General features: G+C 37.4%; 2 protein-coding genes across 6 annotated transcripts; both read left to right on the top strand.

The window, feature by feature from the left end:
* Window positions 1–1,111: 1,111 nt before the first annotated feature.
* atp6v0a2a (ATPase H+ transporting V0 subunit a2a) lies at window positions 1,112–18,026 on the top strand. Of its 2 annotated transcripts, none has more exons than XM_079598708.1 (20): window positions 1,112–1,827; window positions 3,646–3,724; window positions 4,133–4,230; window positions 5,478–5,615; window positions 6,947–7,044; window positions 7,167–7,293; window positions 7,523–7,605; window positions 9,094–9,187; window positions 9,377–9,589; window positions 9,725–9,875; window positions 11,552–11,691; window positions 11,820–11,977; window positions 12,312–12,402; window positions 12,540–12,658; window positions 14,439–14,649; window positions 14,746–14,883; window positions 15,202–15,300; window positions 16,518–16,635; window positions 16,757–16,928; window positions 17,137–18,025. In XM_079598708.1, the coding sequence occupies exons 1-20, from the start codon at window positions 1,711–1,713 to the stop codon at window positions 17,237–17,239; spliced, it is 2,547 nt and encodes an 848-aa protein (XP_079454834.1). In that variant the 5' UTR covers window positions 1,112–1,710; the 3' UTR covers window positions 17,240–18,025. The 2 variants fall into 2 exon arrangements, with proteins under 2 accessions (XP_079454834.1, XP_079454835.1); XM_079598709.1 differs by having other exon boundaries at window positions 1,119–1,827; window positions 14,746–14,865; window positions 17,137–18,026.
* A 316-nt stretch (window positions 18,027–18,342) lies between these two features.
* Window positions 18,343–27,022, top strand: ewsr1a (EWS RNA-binding protein 1a). 4 transcript variants are annotated; one of them, XM_079600807.1, is made up of 16 exons: window positions 18,343–18,421; window positions 19,274–19,310; window positions 19,856–19,910; window positions 19,990–20,128; window positions 20,230–20,452; window positions 20,542–20,852; window positions 20,928–21,120; window positions 24,275–24,312; window positions 24,949–24,960; window positions 25,046–25,161; window positions 25,267–25,396; window positions 25,489–25,608; window positions 25,697–25,835; window positions 25,919–26,016; window positions 26,123–26,360; window positions 26,448–27,022. In XM_079600807.1, the coding sequence occupies exons 1-16, from the start codon at window positions 18,406–18,408 to the stop codon at window positions 26,485–26,487; spliced, it is 1,905 nt and encodes a 634-aa protein (XP_079456933.1). In that variant the 5' UTR covers window positions 18,343–18,405; the 3' UTR covers window positions 26,488–27,022. The 4 variants fall into 4 exon arrangements, with proteins under 4 accessions (XP_079456933.1, XP_079456931.1, XP_079456934.1 ...); XM_079600805.1 differs by having other exon boundaries at window positions 18,344–18,427; XM_079600808.1 differs by having other exon boundaries at window positions 18,346–18,421; window positions 20,545–20,852.
* The last annotated feature ends 93 nt before the right edge of the window (window positions 27,023–27,115 follow it).

Below are 27,115 nucleotides of genomic sequence, written 5' to 3'. Positions count from 1 at the left end.
ATGTATATAGTTATTGTATGATGGAAAGTAATGAGGGTTGCACCATATTTCAAACTGATAATGTCAGTACAAGTTGCATGCAGTATAACGAAACTCTACATTTATCAGATATTGCAACATTTTCCTGTGATAAATATCAGCACAATTAGTGGAACATAAAAGAGTAAGTAAATGTGTGGTGTACTACATAGTGCAAGTATTTACAAAGAGGTGGAGTACAGTGTACTGAAGGACGTTACTGTCACAGGACCTTTACAATCTCAAAGCATCTTTAACTCATATTGCACTGTCTGTTGGTGTTTATTACTTGAGAACTTTAGACAAGGGTTTGTTTTGCCCTATAAATCTTCTCATTTTTAGGCATTTAAACAAAGGACTGGCAGATGGCGTGCCTTTGGTCAAGAATACGCCACAGAATATATTAAATGATAATGTGGTTGCCAGATTGCAGACCCAGATCCAAACCCGCTTGCCAAACAATCAAGATATTAGAAGATGTAAAGTACACAATTTAGGATATATTATTGATAGATATGTCACATACATTTTTTTATAACTCTTTTTATTTATTTATAATCATTAAAAAATAAAGTAACGAAAAATAACTGAGTGCCTCTTTAAACAGCTAAAATCAAGCCATGGGATCACTAGGAGAATACATTGAATAACTGTTCACGTTTTAAAATAATCAATAGCCTACAATGGTATTTAATAATTAAGTCATTATCATTTTATTAAATATAGTTACACTTGATGAAAGCATGGATGGAGTGATTTAAAATAGGCTACTAAAAATACATATTTAATGAAATTATTAGACGCATTATGGATGCAATAAATAAAAGTACAATCAAATAAGCATAAATAAAGTTTGACATTCAGGTATTTTAATATATGTATTTAATTTATATTAATTAATTTAATTCAGTCCGTTAAATCACACCAGGATTCTTAGGCAGCTATTGAAGGCCGTACATTTTAAAGACTGTTTTTTGTAAGAGAACAGTTTTCTAAATCATATAGTAATATAGTACTATATATTTATGCTATGTTTCTATTCTTCAAAACGACAAATAATTCGTTTTCAAAGTTTAAGATGTGTTCGTAAATCGAAGAAGGGGGATTTGTTAACGAAGTATCTGGCAACCCATGGGCGCAATCTGTAACACCGGCAGGGTTTGTGCTTTACCGGAGTGATCTTTTTATAATGCGATTTATTTCAACATCAAGGCTTCCTTGCATTCGTACATTTTAAATCTAGATAGTGTTTAGTTGTTTGTATGTCGACACTCCTTCAGTAGCCTTAAATCTCTCACGCTATTTCTGTCGTTTCAATGGCAAGACGACAATTAAAGGTACAGACGCCTATCGATTATTATTGTCCAGCCAGCTAGGTAAGACAGTTTTTGAATATTATTTACATCTGCAGTTTAATTTGTAGTATATGCACACTTTCAGGAGAATGCTAGGCATATTCACTAGGTTGCTAAAAATAGTATTTATAGGTTAATCATTTTAGGTTCAATTTAATCCCAACCCGGCTCGGTCAGACATAAAATCTTCAGTTATTCAGAATGCGTGCTTAAGTCAATTTAGTCAAATTTATCGGGATTGAATGCGATTTGAGTTGAACACTTGACGGTCGCAAAGTGAATCGCAAAGGCCAGAGGCGGATTGGGTGCTCAAGGTGGCCGAGAGAGGAGAGAGAAGATGGGCTCGGGCTTTCGCAGTGAGGAGATGTGCTTGGCGCAGCTGTTCCTGCAGTCCGGCTCGGCGTACGACTGCATCAGCGAACTGGGAGAAATGGGACTGGTCGAATTTCGAGATGTAAGTTTGGACTCAGCGCCTGTGTGTCAAAACCTAGTGAGCTGCCTACCTTCTGGGTTCTAGGTAGACTCTGAGCTACAACCTTCATTCCTCCCCAGAGCAGACAGATTCATTTGAGTGAGTTAACTGACCTTAAATGATCAGCGTTACCTGGCTAGCCTTATTTGTTTGCTGCCTGTTTGTGCACCTTTTGGCCTGGTCAGACAGAGGCCGATGTGTGTCAGCCAGGTTAAATGGTTAGTTCACCCAAAAATGTAATCATTTACTCACCCTCACCATGTTGTTCCAAACCTGTATGAATTTCGTCTGCTGAACACAAAATATATTTTGAAGAATGTAGCCATTCATTTTGAATGAACAGGTAGCCATTGAGTTTTTTGTTTTGTTTTGTTTTCATACTATGTAAGTCAATGGCTACTATCTGTCTGGTTACCAACATTCTTCAAAATATTTTATTTTGTGTTCAACAAAAGAAAGAAACTCATACAGGTTTGGAACATTACGAGGCTGAGTATGACAGGATTTTCATTTTTGGGTGAACTATCCCTTTAATGTCCTGGTTACAGCTGATGAGCTGGATCAATTACTTTCTAAAAAACAGAGCAAGTCTGGTTATAAAAGCCTCTGTTTTCTATTCAGCCCGAGGGTGTTTGACACTCATTAACAACTTCATGTAGGCTGTGTTTTGGTCATGTATGTATGTATGTGTGTGACCTACTGTTTTGTCAGGGTAGTCCGCATAAAATAATTGTGAGATTTTTTTTTCCTTTAATTATGCGTGCAGCTTATATATTTGTTACATTTAAAATTAAGCGTGTTGTTGCTGTTAACTAAAACTATTAAAAATAATTTTCAATAATTTAAATAAAGCTAAAATAAAATATTAATATAAACTAAAACTCAAATAAGATAAGTTAAAGTACTAAAATTGCCTGAACTAAAACTGAAATATAGTTAAACCAAATCTAATTAGGAATATTAAAGGCACATAACAATAATTGAAGTTAATGGACTTTATGCACAGCTGCACTACTTCCTGAACTTTAGCCAGCTCCTTTGTTTCCTGTCTGCCATTATTGGACAAAGTGATTAATCCAGGTGTGCCTGACCAACAACAATAATCAGACACACCTGGATTAATCAGTTTGTCCAATAATGGCAGACAGGAAACAAAGGAGCTGGCTAAAGTTCAGGAAGTAGTGCAGCTGTGCATAAAGTCCATTGGCTTTCGCTCATCTTCGGAACACAAATGAGAGATTTCTGTCCCTCCATTGACAGCTACACAACTACCACTTTGACGCTTCAAAAAGTTCATAAAGAGATCGTAAAACTAATCACTACGAATTGAGAGGCTTAGTCCAAATTTTCTGAAGAGACACGATCGCTTTATATGATGAACAGGCTTTTACTAAACTTAAACTATAATCCAAATTAAAATCTAAAAATGAAACCTATATAATGTAATATTATAAATAATACTAAAATATCACTAGTTCTGAGACATACCATTCTCGTATGCAGTTGTATGAATTTTAATCTAAAGTGTGTGAAGACTTGAAATATAGTTCATGAGTTGCATAAACCACATTCATGATGATTTTATGTTGATTTTTGTCCTTTTTGAAAAGCTCCATTGAGCTGTCAGTCAATTTAACTCCTGTTAATCCGCATATGGGTCCTGATTATCACCCAATGCTGCAATCTCTAAATGACCAAATATCATTTGATTAATGTAATGCTCACAGCCTTGTCTTGTTGCCTCTAGATTGTAATATTTTGTAATGTCAAACGCATAAGTCATAATCTGACCTGTTCCAGCTCAACCCCAGCGTCAGCTCCTTCCAGCGCCGCTTCGTCAGTGAGATCAAGAGATGTGAGGAGATGGAGAGGATTCTGGGTAAGGGATCTTTATTGAGCACTCTGTACATTTTAGATCAAGCTCTCAATTTGAACTTCAAAATATATCTGTTAGAGTGCTAACAAATAGTCTACAGTTACTTTCCTTTTATTCTGCGATACATTTCCTTCCATTTTAGACTTAACAGTATGTTGCTCAAACCCATAAAGTTAATATGAAGAAGATTAAAAATAGTATAATTACACGGCAGTTCTGCTGGAGTAACACAAGACACAGACACAGAACAGACTATTTTTGTACATTAGAACAGACTTTGTTCTGAATTTAGCTTTTTTGATCTGAATTGTGATCCTATAAAAATGCTCAATGTTTTGGTGTGCTTGTTGTTGTTGTAACAGTATGCGATGTGTGTATAAAACACCATTTCTTTGTTTCCGTCGCCTATAGGGTATCTGCTGAGAGAGATTAGGAAGGCTAATATTGCGGTGCCAGAGGCTGAAGTCCCTCCTGTTGCTCCTGCACCCAAAAATGTCTTAGAGATCATGGTAGGTGCTGAGATATACAGATATTGACCGTTTTAGTAGACAAGGTGAATGTCCCAAACAGGCCTTTTCTATTTCATAGATATTATCTTGGGTCTGAGTTCAGTTAGTACCGTTTCCCCATGCAGATTTCGCAACGGCCAGATTTCGTCACGTTCACCAACAGAAAGCTGCTTGGTTTGAAAGTGACTTCTGTGTGAGCAGTGCTTCATACATCAATACACGACTGACAGTAGACCGATAAAGGATTGTGATCTCGATTCAAACATCATGTTTCAAAGATTCAAACGATCTTATTCCTAAATGACAACAATTCTATTAAACCTTTGAAAATAATCACACCGAAACATTTAAATCTGAACTGGGATAAAAGTTTATAGTTCAAAATAGTGCAAAATCACCTTTTGAAAGTAACTTGGTGCTTCTAATAATGATTGTATGGATTACATCGTTACACCAGTAGGTGGCGACAAGTGACTGTTAAAAAATGTATTTGTCATTGAATCATTCATTCAAGAGATTCGTTCAAACACAGATTCATCCAGTGATGAAACAAGCGGGCTGTGTCTGAAATGGCCCCCGAAATGTCCCCTATAGGGGACAGCCATTTAAAATGGTGTCCAAAACCATAGTGGACGTCATTGAGTGCACTCATTCAATCCCATAATGAACCGCAATAACGGTTAGAGAATACCCATAATGCACTTTGATGGTCGCGCCGAATGAATTCCAGCATCTGACGTGAGTGTAAATTTCGCTATTGTGATGCTGCTTGAAAAATCATATATATATTGCATCATATAACACAATGTTTAAGGCATTTAAGGTTAGAGACCCCTAAAAAGGAAGGACAGTTTTGTTGAATTATAGAGCGTATAATTTTGGTTAAATGACCATGAGGTCAGTGGTTTGTAGTAATTGATTGTATATGAGAGCATCAAGACCCAGTGCTGGTAATTGACCGTGTCAAGTTGCCAAGAGTGATTGATTGTGTGCGATGTGGTGAGAGAAAGCTTCCGGTGAATGGAGGGAATTGATTATACATGGCAGACTCATCAGTGTTTATTTATAGTAATACACGCATGACTTTTTATAATGGCCTGTTTAGTGCGCTAAGTATTGTTTTGGGTAGTATTATGTGCCGAGTTTTATTGATTGGTGTGTCTTGTTTCGGAGACCTTTATAAGTATTGATTGTGTAAGTATGATGTGTTTTAACATGACTGATGGAAAGTCATTGGCTGTTGTCAGGAGCAACTGCAGCGGCTGGAGGTGGAGCTCAGCGAGGTGGCCAAGAACAAAGAGAAGCTCCAGAGGAACCTGCTGGAGCTGACGGAGTACACACACATGCTGAGGATCACACACACGTTCATGCACAGCCGCTCCAGGGTGCGTCCCGTTCACTCGTTTAACACTCACTAATGTGGCCCATTCGACATGTTCAGTGACTTAAAGTCCTGTTGTTGTGAGTATACGGTGAGCAGAGACAGCCTGAGAGTCACGTGATGTTTATGTCGGAAAAACATAATACAAGCCCAATTTTCTGTGAGAAGATCAGCTTGGATCAAATCCTATCTGTGTGATATTTGCCTTGGAAATGTTAGCTTTCCTTTATGTAAACGTTCTATGGTTGACCAGCGATGGTTTCATTATCTATAAAGTAGCGTGCCAGATGTTCTATATATATATATATGAGGTGTATATATATAGCAAATGAGGTGCTTAATATATATATAATATATAATATATATATATATAATTGATAATACAATTTAAAAGCAAAAAAGCTGCTAAAAAATATATATATATATTATTTGAATAACATTATTTTACACAATTTTTATATTTAGCAGAATTCTCTAAAATTTGAAAAACTAAAGTTGAACAAAAAAAACTGCTGAAATGTACAAATAATTGTATTTTCTATTATTTTCATATTATTTTACAAAATATTTTATTTTATAGTTTACATAATGTGAATATAATACAATTTAAAAGCTAATAAGTTGAACAAAAATTTAAAGAAATGTAAAAATTATTTTGTAATATTATTTTACACCATATTTTCTTTTATATTTGACAGAATTCACTCAAATGTGATACAATACAAATTAATAGCAAATAAGTTGTAAAATAAAATATTTTTTCATCATCTTTCATTATTTTAATGTATGATACAGTTTATTAAAAGCAAATGAGATCAACAGAAATTACTTGGTGCATTTGATTAAGCAATTAAAATTACTTGTTTTTACACAATATTTTCTGTAATATTTTACAGAAATAAAATAAAATATGATATAATGATAGTACAACTTAAAAGCATGAGTTTTTGAGTTGAACAAAAAAGTTGATTTTGTTTTTATATTTTATTAGTGGTTATTATATTATTATTTTTTACAAACTTTGATTAATAGATTTGACAGCACTAGTATAAATAAATATTAACATTTAAAACCATTTGCGTGGCTGTTGTTACATTTTGAGATAAAACACAATTTCATAAAGACTTATGAAAAAAATGTTCATAAGTCAAGTGGACACATTTATCAAGCAATACTAATAATTTTAAAATGGCCAAATTTTGGCAGATTACTTGGTTTAACTAATATATATTGTTCACAACTGAAGTAATATTACAATAAACATTTTATTTGAGGAAGATGATTATTATCAGAAGCTGTCGGATTTGAATTGAATGTGTGCATGTGTGTGTTCAGCACGAAGCCCTGGGCCCGCAGTATGAAGAGTTCCCGTCTCTGGACACTGAATCAGTGACAGGCTCCACCGGTATGCAGAGACTGGGCGCCAAACTCGGGTGAGTCACAAAAAGCGTCTCACTCGTCATAGTACACACTCTTAAATCTTTCACAGATCATTGTGTCTCAGTTTAGATCCACACAGCTGCCTGTGTTTTACATGTGTGTGTGTGTGCTGCAGGTTTATCTCAGGACTGATTCAGCGGGTGAAGGTGGAGGCGTTTGAGCGCATGCTCTGGCGGGTCTGTAAAGGTTACACCATCCTCAGCTACGCAGAGGTGGACGAGAGCCTGGTCGATCTTGACACGGTATGCAAACTAAGAACGCTGCGGTCCACCAACAAAGTGCTTCTGAATGGCTGTAGTTATATCCAAATGATTTGGTTTAACAGAATATGCTGCATGGTGCAAACATGCCTCTGTGTTTGTTCCACAGTTTTAGATCATACCCGTCTGCCACAGCCGAAGCGTGCTAATGTATTCAGAGTGATAAACCAGTTTGTTTACGGAGGCTCTGTCTTGTGTTTACGTGTTGCAGGGGGAGATCAATAAGAATGTAGTGTTCCTCATCTCCTTTTGGGGCGACCAGATTGGGCAGAAGGTTCAAAAAATTTGCGACTGGTAAGTAAAGGCCTAGATGGAGACTTCATTCTTCTTAGTTCACCTTTTTAGGGGTCATTCACTCACGTTCTTGCATATCATCTGCACTATCTGTTAGTTGCTGGTCTTTGGACACATACGCCAGACAGTATGTAAGTTTAAATGTGACTTTTTAGGTAGTTTTTTTATTCACCTTTATATTTAATTTATTATTAATGTTAGGGCTGTCAATTAAACAAATTACTTCAAATAAATTAAAGTTAATCAAGTAATTATTTCAACAACAAAAAAATGCATTATAAATAAAGCATTGTCTTCTGAACTCTTTTTCTTCTAAATTATACTAAAAATTAAACTCATACATACTGTGACTTGAATACATATTTTCTGTGGTGAGCATGTTTTAATTTCTGAATTAAAACCCATTTCGATATTTTTTTTTGTGGCATAAAGCCTCACATTTCAGGGTGATACAACCATGCTGAAATGATAATACCTCATTAAAAGGATGAAATTCTTAAAGAAAACCTTAAGTAGTTTGGCATCATCTTTTATGATTATTTCTTTGTAAAAAAATATTTTACCAAATGTGCTTTGTTTATTTATATTTGACATTTTTTTTGTCTGCCAAATCATCGTCATGTGGTGCGACTAACATGCAGAAAAAAATAAGTCAATAAGTCGCTTAAAATATAAGATCATTTTTATGACAAGGCAAGATTAGTTCAGGTTATAAAATAGCCTATCACGCCCAAAAATTTTTAATTGTAATTATTAGGAATAAATAAATCAATCATGGTATTTGTAAAAAAAAAAAAAAAAAAAAAAAAAAAAAGGAAGAAAAATAAGGAAAAAGTTTTACCTTGAAATATTCTGGATAAATTGGGGAAAATTCAGTTTGAATGAATGATTCAATGACTCGCCCATAAAGATTTCACTTGTTTCGTTACTGGATGAATCTGTGTTTTTGAAGAATAGAATAGACAGAGCCGAATTGTTGTCTTTTAGGAATAAGATTGCATAATTGTTTGAATTGAGATTGCGATCTTTTAACGATTAATCGTGCAGCTCTACATTCCTGTAAATATATATATATATGTAAGGAAATATGTACTTTTTATTTGACATTTTTAGGGTTATTTTTTCATGGGGAAAAAACACAAAACCATCATGAATACAAGTAGTACATTTCTAAGAACTTGTTAGATTTTTCAAAGATTTGTCCAAGATCGTTTCTGCGTCATGAACACTGACCCAATTTGTCTCTGACCTAAAAATTAAACTCTTTTTAACTTGACCTACCATCTTTAAACGTGGCGCTTGTGGTGCGAAACCCTGAAAACAGTGAGACACTACACAATAGTTAAAGACATCCATTTGAAGTATGTGTCTGACCATTAGTGAAAAAATTAAAGTATTTTTGCAGATGGTATAAGAGAGCATGTTCTGCTCTTAAGCCTGCCTCGGTCCTGTTAGATTCGGCTATATGATTTTGCTTGTGTACACCAGTTACCACTGCCATCTCTACCCCCACCCTGAAACGGACGAGGAGAGAGCCGATGTGATGGACAGCTTGAGGACACGCATCCAAGACTTACAAAACGTACGTCTTCTGCATTACCGAGTGCCTTCAGCGTCTCCTTGGGGGGAGGGTTGATTATTGAATGCTGTTATTGGTTTTGTCCTCTGCAAAATAATGCTGACGTTATCTCTTCCACCAGAGGATTAGCGTAATTATATCAACCTGGGCTTTCATAAATGAAACATTAATGAAGCGATCTTTGCTCATTAGGTTTTGCACCGCACCGAGGATTACTTGAAGCAGGTCTTGCATAAGGCGTCCGAGTCAGCGCACTCATGGGTGCTGCAAGTGAAGAAGATGAAAGCAATCTATCACATCCTCAACCTCTGCAGCTTTGACGTCACCAACAAGTGTCTCATCGCTGAAGTGTGGTGTCCGGTCAGTGACCTGGCGAACCTGAGGCGGGCGCTGGAGGAGGGCTCAGTGAGTACAATCGCTCTCATGTGACGGTAGTCTGATTTTATCCAACCTTTTGACGTGCGAGAAGTGTTAATGTGGCTTCTAGACAATTCTACTGATAAGTGGCATAACGGCAGCCTCTTTTGACTTTCTTAATAGAGAAAAGGTGATGCCACTGTGCCATCTTTCGTGAACCGTATCCCAAGCAGCGACACTCCGCCGACACTTTTGAGGAGCAACAAGTTTACCTCGGGCTTCCAGAGTATAGTGGAAGCTTATGGAGTGGGCGACTACATGGAGGCAAGCCCGGGTGAGTGCAGCCCACCAACTGTTATTCATCAGCTTGATTGAGAAGGCTTACACCAGGAATTAAAGAAATACGTCACCATAAAATAAAAATGTATTTACTTACCCTCATGTTGAAGATATTTTTTTAAGAATGTTCATGAAAGCATGTTGTGACTAGTGGCTGTCAGGATCCATAAAAAGGGTCCATATTGCCTGTCATTAGCCGTACTACCAGTTATATTGTATACGGTAATATTTTAAAATGTACCGGTAATTTATTCCTTTGATCAAAGCTGAATTTTCAGCATCATTACTCCAGTCTTCAGTGTCACATGATCCTTCAGAAATCATTATAATATGCTGATTTGATGCTCAAGAAACATTTCTGAATATTATCAATGTTGAAAACAGTTGTGCTGTGCAATATTTTTGTGGAAACTGTGATTATTTTTTTCTGGATTAGGCCTATTTGATTAATAGAAAGTTCAAAAGAACATTTATTTGAGATAGAGATCTTTTGTAACATTATAAATGTCTTTACTGTCTATTTAATCAATTTAAAGGGGACTTTAAAATTCAATTTAGTGTGTCTGCGCAGTGTGTGTAAACAACCAGCTTATAATGGTAAAAATCCACCCACTCCTTTTTTATAATCCCATAAATCATAAACAGTCTCTCCAAACGAGCGGTTCCAGATTTCCCCCACTCTTACGTCCCTGAATGGTGACGATCTGTCCTTTTAGCATAGATCCACAGCAGTCCAGCAGCAGATTTACTATGTCTGCGCCAAAACAAAACTCATTACTAATGTTCTGTTATTGGATGTACCAACAAACATAAGAGTCTCCATAGACTTCCAGCATCTGAGCCACTGAGGACACCCTAGTTGAATTTCATTTATGAAAGAAATGTGCCGAAGAAAGTTGTTAAAGTGTTATATATTTGCGCAAATCATTTTACCCCAGACTGCTTCACCTATGAGGGTCAGTTCAACATTGGATTTGCACAAAAGTTCTTTCTGAACGAGTTTTAGATTAACATGATGGTACATGCTAATCGATGAGTTTCTGACATTTTGGCTGCGTGACATTCTCCAGTTTTTGTTGTGGAGTATCCGAAGCACGAGCTGTAAATGCTCCGTCCTCTTCTAGAAAGGGGGCTTGGAGCAGCCGCTCATTTGCATTTTAAGGGACACACACAAAAATGGCGTGTTTTTGCTCACACCCACATAGGGGCAAATTTGACAAACTATAATAAATGATCTGTGGGTATTTTGAGCTGAAAGTTCACAGACAAATTCCGGAGACATCAGACTTTTAAATCTTGTGAAAAGGGACATACAGTAATAGGTCCCCTTTAATGCATCCTTGCTGAATAAAAGTGTTAATTTTATTTTATTTTAAAAAAACAAAAACAAAACTAGTGTGTATTGTCTTTGTGTCCGCGACAGACCGAACTTTTTCATACACTCTTAAAAATAAATGTTCCAAAAGGGGGTTTTCGCAGTGATGTAGTTTCCCAAAAAACCTTTCAATGAGCAGTTTTTAAAATACCCACTTATTTCTTTGTGTGAAGAATATTTTAATAATCTGAAATAACTTTTTCCATTATAAAGAACCCTCTCTGTAATGGAAAGGTTCCATGGGTGTTAAAGGTCTAGTGTTATAGTTCAGTTTATTTCTTCTCTTTTTTTCACAGCTCCTTATACCATTATCACCTTTCCTTTTCTGTTTGCGGTGATGTTCGGAGATGTTGGTCATGGTGCAGTCATGACACTCTGTGCTTTGTGGATGGTGTTGACTGAGAAGGACCACACACGGAGACGACCAGGAAATGAGGTCAGAGTTGTAACTAAATTGAATTAAACTACCGGTAATTGCAATTAGCCCTGGTGTAGCTCAACATGCATTGAGCTGTTGTGATTACAGTACAAATGTGTTTTTGAATACATGTTGTCTTTATTCAGATTTGGACGACTTTTTTTGATGGGCGGTACATCATACTGATGATGGGATTATTCTCCTTATACACTGGACTCATTTATAATGACTGTTTCTCCAAATCCCTCAACATCTTTGGCTCAGCCTGGAGCGTCAAGGCCATGTTCACAGAACAGGAGTGGTCGTAAGACACAAAATACACAAATCTTATAAGAAACCGTTTTGTTTGTTTGTTTGCAAAGCATGACTTTAATGTAATTCTGCTGACTTTTTAGGATCCAAGCACTGAAAGTCAACAGGAAGTGTGGCAATTACAACAGACTTTGGAATAATCCTCTTATATTATTTACTTGCTTAAATGCATGTGCATAGGTTTCCTAGAGCCTCCATGTGCAGTGGCACCATAGCCCTGTCATTGCTGCTTGCAGCTAAATTTGCATTTCTATTTTATTTAAGGTTCCAAAATAATCATACATAACATTGAATGCTATTGTTTTCCTCTTTTTCCTCTGGAATAGAAATGAAACTCTACAAATGAATACTTTACTCGCCTTGAATCCCAACGTTTCCGGTGTTTTCTCCGGGCCATATCCACTGGGCATTGATCCAGTGAGTACACACACTCTTATTTATGAAGCACTCTTCTGTGGGTGGCAGCCACATCCTGAAATAGTACATTACAGCTCCGAGTAATTCGCTAATATTGTTTGTAGAGCTCTGATTTATCATGTTCTATTGACCTGTAGATTTGGAACATGGCCGTGAATCGCCTGTCCTTTCTCAACTCTTATAAGATGAAGATGTCTGTGATCATTGGAGTCATCCACATGAGCTTTGGGGTGGTGCTCAGTGTCTTTAACCACTTGTGAGTGAACAATTTATTTTATAAATGTGTTTGTAATGGTAAAGGTTCTGTTACTAATTATTATACAAATAAGTCATTTAGCGCAGGGGTTTACAAACTGGGGTCTGGGGACTCCAAGGCAGTGTTTTATTATCATAAAGATACTCTTATTGTTTGTTAAGTACTTCACTGCAAGTATTTCACTTTAATAAGTGTGCGAGTACTTCATTTCAAAAAGTGTGCAAGTACCTGACTTTAATAAGTGTGCGAGTACTTGACTTTAATAAGTGTGCGAGTACTTGACTAAAAAGTGTGCGAGTACTTGACTAAAAAGTGTGCGAGTACTTGACTAAAAAGTGTGCGAGTACTTGACTAAAAAGTGTGCGAGTACTTGACTAAAAAGTGTGCGAGTACTTGACTAAAAAGTGTGCGAGTACTTGACTAAAAAGTGTGCGAGTACTTGACTAAAAAGTGTGCGAGTACTTGACTAAAAAGTGTGCGAGTACTTGACTAAAAAGTGTGCGAGTACTTGACTAAAAAGTGTGCGAGTACTTGACTAAAAAAAGTGTGCGAGTACTTGACTAAAAAGTGTGCGAATACTTGACTAAAAAGTGTGCGAGTACTTGACTAAAAAGTGTGCGAGTACTTGACTAAAAAGTGTGCGAGTACTTGACTAAAAAGTGTGCGAGTACTTGACTAAAAAGTGTGCGAGTACTTGACTAAAAAGTGTGCGAGTACTTGACTAAAAAGTGTGCGAGTACTTGACTAAAAAGTGTGCGAGTACTTGACTAAAAAGTGTGCGAGTACTTGACTAAAAAGTGTGCGAGTACTTGACTAAAAAGTGTGCGAGTACTTGACTAAAGACTAAAAAGTGTGCGAGTACTTGACTAAAAACTAAAAAGTGTGCGAGTACTTGACTAAAAACTAAAAAGTGTGCGAGTACTTGACTAAAAACTAAAAAGTGTGCGAGTACTTGACTAAAAACTAAAAAGTGTGCGAGTACTTGACTAAAAACTAAAAAGTGTGCGAGTACTTGACTAAAAACTAAAAAGTGTGCGAGTACTTGACTAAAAACTAAAAAGTGTGCGAGTACTTGACTAAAAACTAAAAAGTGTGCGAGTACTTGACTAAAAACTATAAAGTGTGCGAGTACTTGACTAAAAACTAAAAAGTGTGCGAGTACTTGACTAAAAACTAAAAAGTGTGCGAGTACTTGACTAAAGACTAAAAAGTGTGCGAGTACTTGACTAAAGACTAAAAAGTGTGCGAGTACTTGACTAAAAAGTGTGTGAGTACTTGACTAAAAAGTGTGCGAGTACTTGACTAAAAAGTGTACTTCACTTCAAAAAGTGTGCGCGTACTTCATGCAGATTTAATCTGCTAGTTTTGAAAGTGACTTCTGTGTGATCTGTACTTTATACATTGCTACACTATTGGCAATAGACAATGAACCTTTTGCCGGCAAAAATTTTTCAGGTAATTGTTTTTAAATTATTTGCTTTTTTTGGTGTCAGTACAGCATGAAAATTTATTAATTTTGCCAAGTATTTCATGTTGCAAACAATTTTATGATTTCATATTTATATTTTTCTTCCACAATTTAAATTTATACATGAAAATATACTTGCTTACATATTTTCGGAAAAGGACCTAATCAAAAGGTTATGTGTGACATCATATAAAAAATGCTGAGAAGCACATACAGATCAGTTGTTAATCAAATTCTTTCTGCATTAAGCTCTCTATGCTCTTATACTCTATAAATTCTGTCTTTGCTCTTTTCCTCTCTGTGTATTCACAGGCACTTCCGACAGAAGTTTAAGATCTATCTTGTCTTTCTTCCTGAGCTGCTCTTTCTACTTTGTCTCTTTGGGTACTTGGTCTTCATGATCTTTTACAAATGGCTGGCATTCTCAGTGCAAGACTCGCGGCTGGCTCCAAGCATTCTCATCCACTTTATCGACATGTTCCTAATGCAGGGGAATGCCTCTACACCGCTTTACCCCGGGCAGGTGTGTGTGTGTGTGTGTGTTTGTGTCTGTGCACATGTGTGGGAGGACTAGTCAGTCTGCTTGATATCTGCATTTGTGTTAATCCTCTTGTAACAGATGGGGCTGCAGGTGTTTCTAGTCGTGGTTGCTCTGCTGTCTGTGCCAGTGTTGCTGCTCGGGAAACCTCTTTACCTCAACTGGCTGCATCATGGCGGGAAGAGACTGGGGGTCCACAGGGTTTGTCTGTGTTCTTGTGTATGTATGTGTTCGTATCTGATGTCAAGATATCACATGGTACATTCATAAATTATTAGGGCTGTGGATCGCTCTAAAAAACCTAATTAATCTCACAACTTTAGTATATTGTGAATATAGAAAGTCACAATGAAAAATTCAACTTAATCCTGAAATAGGCTTTATTTTCTTTATTCAAATTTTGTCACCCACATTTTTTTGTAAGATTTGACCCAAATGTGGTCTTCAGATGTATGTTCTTATGTGTGTAATAGAATATGTATCCTGATATACTGATGAATGATGATCTGATTAAAGAGGCTATCACTTTGTGTGTAGGGCTACGAGAGAGTTCGGCGTGTGAGTGAAGAAGATCTGTCACCATCTGTAGTCCATGATGAAGAGGATGGACTAAGTGACTCAGGAAAGCCTCAGGAGGTTAAAGTTGACCTATCTCACATAAAATCACAATTAAAACGCAGTGGGTCTCATCGACTAATAATTGCGTGGATTATTTTGTATTTGTACACACAGTAGAGCTTCTTACAAAAAAATGTCACTTAATTCACAACATTGAGTGACTACGTGGCTGAGGTTAGTCGTTTGCATAAAACAGTCCCAAACCATCTCCATATAAGGGCTTTCCGCACAAGCTTTTGTCACTCTTAGAATACATGACGCAAAAAAATCGAGTTATAAAAAGTGTGGCATCCTCAAAACCAGTTCAAACACTGTTAATACAAACTCAGCTTTAGCTACATATAATTGTGTTTTTATGCAGCGGAACGTCGCAACTCAAGCTTTTATATATATATATATATATATATATATATTTATATACAGTGTATACAATACACAGTACCTGTCAAAAGTTTGGAATCATTGATGTTTTTTTATGTTTTTTAAAGTATACAGTCTCTTAATCTCACCAAGGCTGCATTTATTTGATCAAAAATACAGTAAAAACAGTACAACTTTGAAATATTCTCACAATTTAACTGGTTTCTGTTCAGCATCATTACTCCAGTCTCTTCAGAAATCATTCTAATATGCTGATTTGATGCTCAAGAAACATTTCTTCTTATTATTAATGTTAGACGCAGTTGTGTATATAATAAGAAATTATTTTAGAATGATTTCTGAAAGATCATGTGACACTGAAGACTGGACTAATGATGCTGAAAATTCAGCTTTGATCACAGGAATAAATTACATTTTGAAATGTATTAGAACAGAAACCAATTCATTTTAATTGTAATCATATTTCAAAGTATTACTGTTTTTACTGTATTTTTTATCAAATAAATGCAGCCTTGGTGAGATAAAGAGATTACCGGTACTTACAAAAAAATAAAAAAACCTTAATGTTTCCAAACTTTTGACCGGTACTGTATATACATTTATTTAAAAAATGATCTTGGCACCAATTTAAGGCCACCCAGAGTGTGATTTTGTGTATCTATGTGTGATTTCGGATTAGCGTTAACTTTTTTTTTGTAAATTTAGAATACATTTTCATATGAAACTTGTTTGTGAAAATGTTCACACAGATTTCATGCACAAAAATGTGTGCATACACACACTCTGAATCAGACCCAATGATTTTGCTTATTCATTGTATAATTGTCGCTAACAGCTTGTTTGTTCACTGGCAGTTTGATTTCGGAGATGTATTCCTGCATCAAGCAATTCACACCATAGAGTACTGTTTGGGCTGCATTTCCAACACAGCCTCCTACTTGCGTCTCTGGGCCCTGAGTCTCGCCCACGCCCGTGAGTGTCTGGTTGTTCATTCAGAAAACACATGCAAAACCTGCATGTTTCATTGCATCATGGGCACATGATTATAATTTCTAGACTGTTTGTGCATATATTGCGTTTGTCTATATATTAGAGCTGTCAGAGGTACTGTGGGCGATGGTGATGCGTCTGGGCCTGAGGATGAGCTCCAGACTGGGCGTGCTTTTCCTTGTGCCTGTGTTCAGTGTCTTCGCTCTGCTCACGGTCTCCATTCTCCTGATCATGGAGGGTCTGTCCGCTTTCCTCCATGCTCTGCGTCTTCACTGGTGAGCGCACGGCCTCAGATATGGGCAGGTTTAATTATCAGAAATGGTTTGTGGGGTTAAAAAATATTTTAGGGTTTTACATATTGTTTTCAATCCATAACTATTGTAAATATTTTAAAATTAAATATTTTTTTTGTGTTTAAAAGTCAAACTAAATATTTGAAAATATGACATTATCATTTTATTTTTTACTTTTTTTGTTTTGCAGGGTGGAATTTCAGAACAAATTCTACAGTGGAACAGGAGTCAAATTTGCCCCCTTTGACTTCTCTCTGTTACCTTCTGCTTTTGAGCAAGATGGGTTACTCTGACTGTAACCTACAACTCTTTGAACAGGACACTGTAGCTTATCATCATGACATACTGAACTTTGGGCACCAGACAGTGATTCAGCAGTTGTAAAAGAAAAAAAACATGCTTTCTTGCAAAACGTGGTCACAGTCGGATCAGCAGGCTAACCTGACAGCCCCATTTGCACCAGTTGATATCAGATGTTTCTGGTGCGGGATGATCAGCTGTGGTTCTGTCATGTACTGTCATTCAAAGAGTGTCAACAAAGTCCTGTTGTTATATTTATCTTAAGAGATATGACTTGTATTTGGTATTGCACCCCTCATAAGCATTTGCTGTCATATCGCTTTTCAAAGTGCCATAACTATTTTTCAATGTACAGTTTTGTATGCTACACTAAATTGTACCGGTACTTTTGCTTGCAAATAGCTAGGTCTTTACACTTTGCAGGTAAATCATGGTGTAGGTAATGCTATGCTGTGCAATGAACAATGCCAAATAACAGTTATAATTTCCAATGTGATATTAAAGCATAATTTACAGCATTTGGCGTTTTCCAAAGTAGCATTTGGGTTTTTTTAATTATATTATAAGTTGTATCATTATAATTATAAAACTTTATAAACAATTAATTATAAGATAATGCTTTATTCATATTTCAAATGAAATGTTTTTTTTATATGAGTTTGTTTTAGGAATCGACAAACCAAGCTGTACATGGGAATACAGTTTTATTTGCCATGTTTTTCATCAGGACTCCTGTAAATTTACATTTGTTTCAGTCAATTATAAACAAACTTTTATTATACGAATAGTTCAGAGTTGTACTTATAGTGATGCAGTTTAAGAGCATTTCATACATTGATACGTCATATATGACGTCTCCGTTATGCAGGATTTATTTAAATTAAATCTTTTAAGTAGGTCATTCCGTAGACCTTTAGGACGAATCCATTGACAGCGACATTTAATTTCGCTATATTTAGATTATTTCCTTCATGTTGTGCTTAAACAAACAAACTGCATCAAAGTTAACTTTAAGACATATCAATATAGCATTGCATACCAACTAATCGCGAAATTATAAAGTTTGTAATATATGTCCACCCCCGCTTCATTAATTGGTAGCGCCTGAAGAGTGTCATCCACGCATGCGCAGTTCGCGTCGCGACAGAAGGCACACGAAATGGCGTCTGCTGCAGGTAAGGGTAATGTGAAACCTTTTGTACTCTTTCATAGAATGTTAGATATTTTAGAAAATACCAGTGTGGATATGTCTTTTTGTCTGGGGTTATAGTTATCGCTAAGCATGTTATGCGTTTCATAAAACGCATTGAATCCATAAAATATTCATTGTATCATGTTTGCCGGTGTGGTTCGAGCCGGTTTGCTCTGTCTGCGTTGAAAATGGGGGAGGGGATGGGAAAATTGCGGCATTTTACATTTTGCTTTGCTTAAACACATCCACACAATTTATTTAAGTGATGCCATTCAAATTTACCTTATTTATTATATGCAGCTTATTTTTTTTAACACCAATTTACACGTGCCGGTCTGTTGCTTGGCAACGCTTGAGCTGAGAAGCGGGCTAATTGTTATTAGCTCGCGAGCTCGTATGTCTGTGATGAGTGGTGCTCAGGTGTGTCTTATCTAAATAATCCGCTGCTATTCTTAATCCTTTAAATATTCATCACAAAATGCATCTGTTTCAACATCTGTTACACAATGTGAATGAAGAGAATCATTCATTTCACTCTATTTTCCTCGTGTTCATGTGAATGTGGCGGTGCTTGCTCGCTCATCGAAATCCTAACGTTAGTCCCATTCTATGAAATATCTAACGTTACTGGATAAACTTTTTTGGACGATTTTTAAATACCCATTTGACCGTTTTTCCCTTACATGAATAATCTGTGTTATTAATTAACCACGATAAGCAAAGTGTAAATGACCGTACTTTTCTTTGAATATGTGACCCATTTCCACAGCTTTGTTCTTGCTTTGATATAACTTATTTTATATTCTAAATTAATGTTAATGTTGTTTTCTCGCAGATTACAACAGTTACGGACAGGCTGGAGGCCAACAGGGGTATGTATAACATTTAGGGTTCCCAAGGTCAAAATAGCTGTGTATTTTAGGGAATTTCCATATCAGTTCTATACCATCTACATTTTTCCAGTTAAACTGTGATTGCAGTCTCTATAAAGTTTGTTTTTATCTTTAACCCAAAAATGAAAGTTCTGTCACCATTGACTCAATTTCTTTCTTGTGCTGAGCACAAAATATGATATTTCGATATGTCAGTAACCAAACAGTTGATGGGACCCCATTGACTTCCATATAGTATTTTTTTTTCTCCCATGTTGATGTGGTCCATCAACTGGTTGGCTTCCCATATTCTTCAAAATATCATATTTTGTGTTCAGCAGAAGAAAGTCATACAAGTTTGGAATAACTTGAGGCTGAGTAAATGACAGCGTTTTTGGGTGAACTGTCCCTTTAACTAATCATGAACAACTGAAAATGTATAATCATGAAAGTGTGTTACTCAGATATACACATTCCTGTATATAATAGTTTTGCCATTTATCATCAGTAATAAAATGTGGAAATAATTCATCATCTGTTTTCAGGTACAGCTCCTATGCGGCCCAGCCCTCACAACAGGGTTATGCTCAGGGCACTCAGGTAAACCGTCACTTGACATTTTTTTTCTGTATGCTTTATTCTGGATAAGTGACTTACTGTCTGTGCTCTTTTCGTCTAGCAATCCTATAGTCAACAGCAAGGCTACGGTTCATACAGCCAACCGGCTGACTCGACCTACTCTCAGACCAGTGGCTCCTCCAGCAGTTACAGTCAGCAGCCGTATGGATCATCCTACGGACAGCAACCACCAGCCAGCGGTGTGTTATTTTTGTTTATTCGAACAGCACTGAATAATTTCTCCAACATCTGCAAGCGATGTGCGTTTATTCAATGATTTGTTGATTTTTACCTTTTGTAGCTGGTTATAATGCTGCTACAGCTGCTCCGCAGGGCTACAGTCAGCCTGTGCAGGGTTATGGAAGCAGCAGCAGCTACGATTCCTCCACTGCTGCTGCTGCCGCCGCCGCTGCTTCTTCAACCACCAGCAGTAACCAGACCTCTTATGCTGGGCAGACCAGCTACGGTGCCCAGTCTACATATCCGGGATATGGGCAACAGCCTGCTTCTGCTGCACCACCAAGGTATTGGGTTTATTCTGTTCTGCATAGTCCCCAAAGTTTGTCAATGTGTTTGTGATGGTCACTGATTGTAAATTTAAAAATCTCCTCAGCAGTTACAGTTCTAGCAGCCAGCAGCCCTCTGGATATGAGCAGAGCTCATATTCCCAGCAGCCTCAGCAAAGTTCCTATTCGCAGCAGCAGGGAGGATACCAGGGCCAACAAGGAGGCTATGGACAGCAGAGCTCCTACAGCCAGCAGGGAGGATATCAACAAACTCCTGCCCAGCAGCAACAGGCTCCGCCTTCCAGCTACACTGCAGCTTCTGGGTCCTATGGACAGCCCCCTGCTAGTCAGTACGGACAGCAGGGCAGTACTGGAGGAAGCTATGGCCAGTCCGACTACAAAACACCCAACCAGTATGGTAAGTCTTCTGATAGTAGCTTGGTAGAGACTGTCACTGGAGTTTTTCCTGTTGATTAACAGTTTTCCTTCACAGGCAGTTACAGACAAGACCATCAGAACGGCATGGGCGGAGGTGGCTACTCGGGCCCTGAATCCGGAGGATATGGGGGCCCTGGAGAGGGCCGTGGCATGGGAGGGGGGGAAAGCCGCGGGCGTGGCCGGGGTGGGTTTGACCGGGGCATGATGCGAGGAGGTGGTGGCATGCGAGGGGGCCGTGGAGGCATGGGGTAAGTGTGCGTTTGTGCAGTCTCACCTCACTACTTCTCTTTCCCTCAGACAGGAGCTGAAAGAGGCAATACAGGGCTGAGAGCCGTGCTAGATTCATGAATTGGCAGAAATGTAACCATTTGTTTTTTGGAGCCAAAGCTTGAATTATATGCTGTAATTATTAAAGCTTTTTTAAAGTTAATTTGATAGTCACACAGTTTGTTTTGACAAGATGCCAAACTGGTCTGGTTTAAGTGCTGCTGCTCTCAGCTCTGCCTCATTAGGGTAGGGTTGTAACGGTATGAGATTTTCACGGTATGATAACATCACATAAAATGTCACGGTATACAGTTAATCAATTACAATTATCACCAGTTACAATGACCCTTAAATAAAAAACGTGAAACCATTTGTTAGTTTTGTTTAATGATAAGCACATAAAATCAAGTACATTTGATTAGATTAAAAACTTATTTCTAATTTATTACTATTAAGTAGGCTGTAATAGAGTCCTATGAAATGTGTTATTCAGAAACTCTGGTTTGTCTGTTTAATTTTTCTGGATTCTGTGTTTTACATTTGAATGCATATAGATGATCAAAAGGGTGGTAAGCAGATGAATGCATAAACCTTTAAAGCTTTTAATTTAATGTTTTAAATGATAATACTTTATTATTTTTGCTGAAATTATTATAATTGAAGTACATTCTATTATATACAGTGGTACTGTGATCATTTTAATTAACCCAAACTTTTATTTTGATGGGTTGTAGTGAAGACCTTTGAGGTTGTGTATTTGACAATGGGTTTTCTAAAATAAAATGCTGAAATGCTCATTAAGCTTTCTCTCAGAGCAGTGCTACTGATATTCGTGTCCTAAAATAGCATGACGGCCGGTGTACTTGTGTATGTAGTAGACGAGGTAATCAAGATGATTATTTAATTATACTTTTTACGCTTGAATATTCACAGTCACTTAACCTTATCACGATTTCATTTATTGTACTGCTCTACTTTTCGATTTATCCATATATAAATATGGATACATAAAAATATATTTACGTGACGTCTGCGCGATACTGTAAATTCCATTTTCATGTCTGGATTCCGGGATTCATTCTGCATCACGGAAATCATACGCCTTAATTTATAAGTGGGGCATGCCTTTATCTGCACGATGGTGTTCTCGAATATAGGCGAACATGTTTTTCGGTCTCCTCTCAAAACCGTTTTTCCTCCATTTTTGCAGGCACTTTGCGTCAATTTTTTTTTGTGTGCAAATTGGTATCCCCCTCCCCCGTAGATAAGGAAAGGTGTGTGATTTGATAATCCTATGCGTTCATACCGTGATATTCCGTCATACCGGTATACACTACAACCCTACATTATTGCCTAAGGTAAGATGATAGAGAATGTGCTTTGGGAAAAAATATAATAATTTCAGTCTCATTTACAATACATAATTGCATTTGTGGGATCTTAATTTACTAGAAGAACTTAATGTTAGAAAAGGGAACAAGATGTTTAAACATCAAGAAAGCACAATACAAAAGATCTGTGCTCCAAGTGGTTGTAATAAGATCGTCAATGCAGAGTGTGATCCTTTTGGATAAATAAGGTGTATTAGTTACTCTAAATGGTATTCTGGAGATCTACCTGCAAATCACAGGCTTGCAGGTACATGCGCTTCAAACTAATTAAATTAGTTATTAAATTAAATAAACTTTATTTAATCTTACTCTCAACTTACTCTTCACGGTAAGTGAAATTTAGGGGTATTTTTGGAAAGACGATGGTGTTAAAATGGGTGACATTTACTAGCATCCAGGATCAATTCCAGTTTACTCTGCAGAGTTTGAAAATTATTTTAATAGGTCTGGTTTTCATAAAATGAACAGTGTGTTTTATAATTAAGAATATTGGTTCCCAAAGACTTCTTAGAATGCTGCCAAAAGCAAGAAGCTAGCACAAAACAAATATGAAAGTGAATGCAGTGATGCTCAAAACAAAACTGTTACTTCAGAATGTCTTTGTCCCTTCTCCATTATCTTGAGCGTGTCCCCTGCTAGGTGTTTTTAAGAAATATATATTTGATCTATTCATAATTTATTTTACATCGAGCTTGTTCAATACTACTTTTAAAGTAAGCTATATTTTGGTTATGAAGGTGAAAATACACTGCATTCATTTTCCTTATTAAAAGGTATGTTTTCTTTATCTGTCACACATTTGGATTGCAATTGTCTTGTGCATTATGAAAAGTTTTCTTTAACATGCTTTGTCGCATTTATATGCTACAGGTAACAAAGTGAGAGCCATGTAAACACATCAATACTTTTACAGTACCACTACTCAGTTCTGAGTCTGGGCCGGCAGCCTTTTGAAATGGGGACTTAAAGTTGGTGGTGTCGAGAGGTGTTCCAAATGTGTATTTCCAACAGGAATGAGAAAATCATGTTTTGCAACCAAAGGAATTATCTGAACATACAAGTTTACTTTCTTTTTTTCTTTTTTTAAAAACTTTTTTTTGTTGTGTAATAATATTAGAAACTTTTATGTAAAGATGAAAAATGGTGTTATGGTTTATCTGCTTTTTCTTTTTTCTTTGACTAAAATGCATGTACCAGCTTTATGTAAGCAGATTGTTTCAGATGCAGCCACAAACTGGCTACTCCCGCTTTTTTTGGTGCACGCTCCAAGCTTTTAGCTCCTTCGTGAGGATCAATTGTCGTATAATATTTTCAAGAGTTGATTTTGGTGTAGTTTTAAATATAGCATGACCTCATTCATTTTCACTTAAAGTTCGTAGCAAGGCTGCATCTGAAACAATTACATCCCAATTTCAGTGTACAAATTTCTGGGTTTTTCCACTTACAATAGTAATAAAGATCAACCCTTACTTCTGCTTAATACAACCCCAATACTGTTCAGCCACTAATGTCATTAAACTGTAAATCGAGCAAGTCAGACTAAGGCCAGAGACATTGTAATGCTACAGCATCCTAACTGAGTGTTCCTCTCAGAAATACTGTGTTTTTATAAGGGGGGCTTAAGAGTTTTTATGAGGGTTTAGTGTCAGTTAGAACTGTGCAAATACCCCCATTACCCCTTTTGTGGTACCGAAGTGGCTGTTTTAAGGGATATCGCCTTCATATCTTCGCTTATTCCCCCCAGCATCGCTGGAGACAGAGGTGGCTTCATTAAGCCTGGTGGTAAGTTTAATGAGAATCACAAGACCATACACTAGAATTCTCCACCTTTTATGGGTGTTTTTCAGAAGGGAAATAATTAATGCCTTGCAAAACTATACTGCCGGCTAAAATTAAGAGCTCAGCTTTTGCCATTGGTCATATAGGAATGGTTCAGTCCTATTTTTATTGGTTAAAAATCCTGAGTGTGGACTCCAATGAAAGGTTATTTTTGCTCTCATATTTAGGAGTTAATGGTAAATGGCCGACCCAGCCATGTAGAGTATCACCATTTCAGTGTTTACTACTTTTTCAATTTTATATGATATCAGGTATGGAGTCCAATTTGGGTCCTTGGTTTTTCAAGGGTTTTGCAAATCTACATTTTTTTTATTTAAGGCACACTGGAATAAAAACTAGGTAGCTTTTGACTAGTTTCCTCTTAACACTTTTTTTGACAATAATCAGACCATTCTTAGGTCAACAGCACCATGGTATTTTGTCTTTTTATGTCTTTGAATGGTCAGAGCAAGTGTGCCGGGGCAGTCTTGACCAGAAAATGGTAGGATAATGTCAGGTGCTTGAAGCTCAGCTTGTAAACTAACTTGTTTCTCGCTGTCTTTTTCTCTTGGTGTCCTGCTTAATGAACCTCCGGAACAGATGGTGACATGGGTAGGTTTGGATTTGAGGTTTTTATTTGTCCTTTTCTGTCAATTTTTATCAATTTCTTCTGCTTTTAACACCGTGTGTTCTGCAGGACGGCCAGAGGAGCAAGATGACTCTGAAAACAGCACTATCTATATCACTGGGCTCACTGAGAACGCTACATTGGATGAAGTTGCTGAATTTTTCAAGCACAGTGGAATCATTAGGGTACTTGAGATTTTTTTTTTCAATATGATGAAATGTCTTACATCATGCATTTTATTTGATTTCTTGAAGCTTATGATTAAATATTGTTTCATTCATCTTTCTAAGATAAACAAACGGACGGGCCTGCCTGCTGTCAACATATACACTGATAAAGACAGCGGGAAGCCTAAAGGCGATGCCACCTTATCCTACGAGGAGCCTCCATCTGCTAAAGCAGCTGTTGAGTGGTTTGATGGTATGTTGATCTTTAGTGAAATCGGTCCTGAATGTCTTTCCATGCAACATGAGTCTGCTAGATAAACTGAAATGATTGTTTTTCCTCATTAGGAAAAGATTTCCAGGGGAAGAAACTGAAGGTGTCCATGGCCCGACGCAAGCCCATGATGGGAATGATGCGCGGAGGCATGCCAATGAGAGGAGACCGAGGTGGCATGATGGGACGAGGAGGTACGTCGTTTAATTGCTGTTTTAGAAGCAATAGAAAACTGCATTTCTATGCCTTTTAAGTTGAAATTGTATTTATTTTCCCCGGTAGGAATGATGGGTCGTGGAATGGGCAGAGGTGGGGATCGAGGAGGGTTCATGCCACGTGGGGGTCCCAGAGGAATGGGCCGTGGAGGACCTACTGGAGGAAACATGCAGCAGAGGGCAGGAGACTGGCAGTGTCCAAACGCGTATGTATTTCAGTAGTGGTGCAGTGATGCTTAATGATCCATGTATTCCATTCAGCCTCTGATTTGAGCCTTTGATTTTCTAGGGGATGTGGAAACCAAAACTTTGCCTGGAGAATGGAGTGTAACCAGTGCAAGGCACCCAAACCTGAAGGCTTTGGCCCTCCTCCCTTCCCTCCTCCAGGTTACTGACTTTCATATTCACGTCCTGTGTAGCTTTCAGAACCGCTGGCATTGTGGCTTCAGATGTTTGCATTGTTAATATTCACTAGCTGTCTTTTGGGTTTCAGGTGGTGACCGGGGTCGTGGTGGACCAGGTGGGATGCGTGGTGGCCGTGGAATGGACCGTGGAGGGCCGGGGGGACCCGGCGGCTTCCGTGGGGGCAGAGGTGTGGACCGCGGGGGCTTCAGAGGAGGGCGTGGTATGGACAGAGGTGGTTTTGGAGGAAGAGGTCGTGGTGGGCCCCCTATGGATGACATGGGAAGAAGGGGGCGAGGAATGGGACCACCTGGCAAAATGGATATGAAGTGAGTATGAAGAAACTTGTCTCTGTGGAGCTGTGAAGGTTTTGTAGCCACAAAACAGAACAGTAATTTTGTTGTTGTTTTTTGCAGGGGAGACCATCGCCAGGACCGGAGAGAGAGACCATATTGAGACCATACCTCGCTGGTCAACATCTTCAACCCTGTTCGTTTTCAAATGTTTTTAAAGTTGCATTTCCATATTTATAAATGGTTAGTATGGAATTTATTACTGCATTGCTGTTAGTCCCCAGTGAAGTTTTATTTTTTTAAACTTTCTTTTTTGTTTTGTGCTCGCTTTTCTGGTCAAGACCTGTCATTGAAACCAGATGCACTTGTAAATGCAAGGTGTTCAGTGTGCCATTTTGGATATGTCAGAAATGTAATTGTGGTACTTTGTGAGGTTTTTTTTTTCCATTCTCAATACCCCACATTTTTCGCTCTCATATGTGGAAATGTTGTATAAAAAACATTTAAACCTTTTTTTTTAATGCATGGCTAAAAAAAATCTAGGCCATGTACTTGTTTTCTGCATTTATTGTCATTACTTCACCTAAACAGTGTGGCATCTTCTGTGTAACTGAATAATGTAAATAACTGATGCTTTTCAGCCTCTTATGTAATTTCAAACAGTGTTTAAGAGTTCACCTCAAAAAAATAAAATTCTGAAAAAAAAGTCAATGTCTTTTTTCTTAAACAATGTGATATTTTTTTCCTTGTGTTGAAAAAAATGTAGTTTTATGCTCCAGGGATAAAGTTTT

The sequence above is a fragment of the Phoxinus phoxinus genome (genome assembly GCF_949152265.1).
Source record: "Phoxinus phoxinus genome assembly, chromosome: 23".
Lineage (NCBI taxonomy): Eukaryota > Metazoa > Chordata > Actinopteri > Cypriniformes > Leuciscidae > Phoxinus > Phoxinus phoxinus.
This window is presented reverse-complemented; position numbering and strand designations above follow the sequence as displayed.

Coding starts and splice junctions, on each gene's coding strand:
- atp6v0a2a (XM_079598708.1), top strand. CDS start 1,711: ATGGGCTCGGGCTTTCGCAGTGAGGAGATGTGCTTGGCGCAGCTGTTC. Junction 4,231..5,477: donor AAAATGTCTTAGAGATCATG/GTAGGTGCTGAG, acceptor GGCTGTTGTCAG/GAGCAACTGCAGCGGCTGGA. Junction 11,692..11,819: donor GGAGACGACCAGGAAATGAG/GTCAGAGTTGTA, acceptor GTCTTTATTCAG/ATTTGGACGACTTTTTTTGA.
- ewsr1a (XM_079600805.1), top strand. CDS start 18,406: ATGGCGTCTGCTGCAGGTAAGG. Junction 19,311..19,855: donor CAGGCTGGAGGCCAACAGGG/GTATGTATAACA, acceptor ATCTGTTTTCAG/GTACAGCTCCTATGCGGCCC. Junction 25,836..25,918: donor GACTGGCAGTGTCCAAACGC/GTATGTATTTCA, acceptor TTGATTTTCTAG/GGGATGTGGAAACCAAAACT.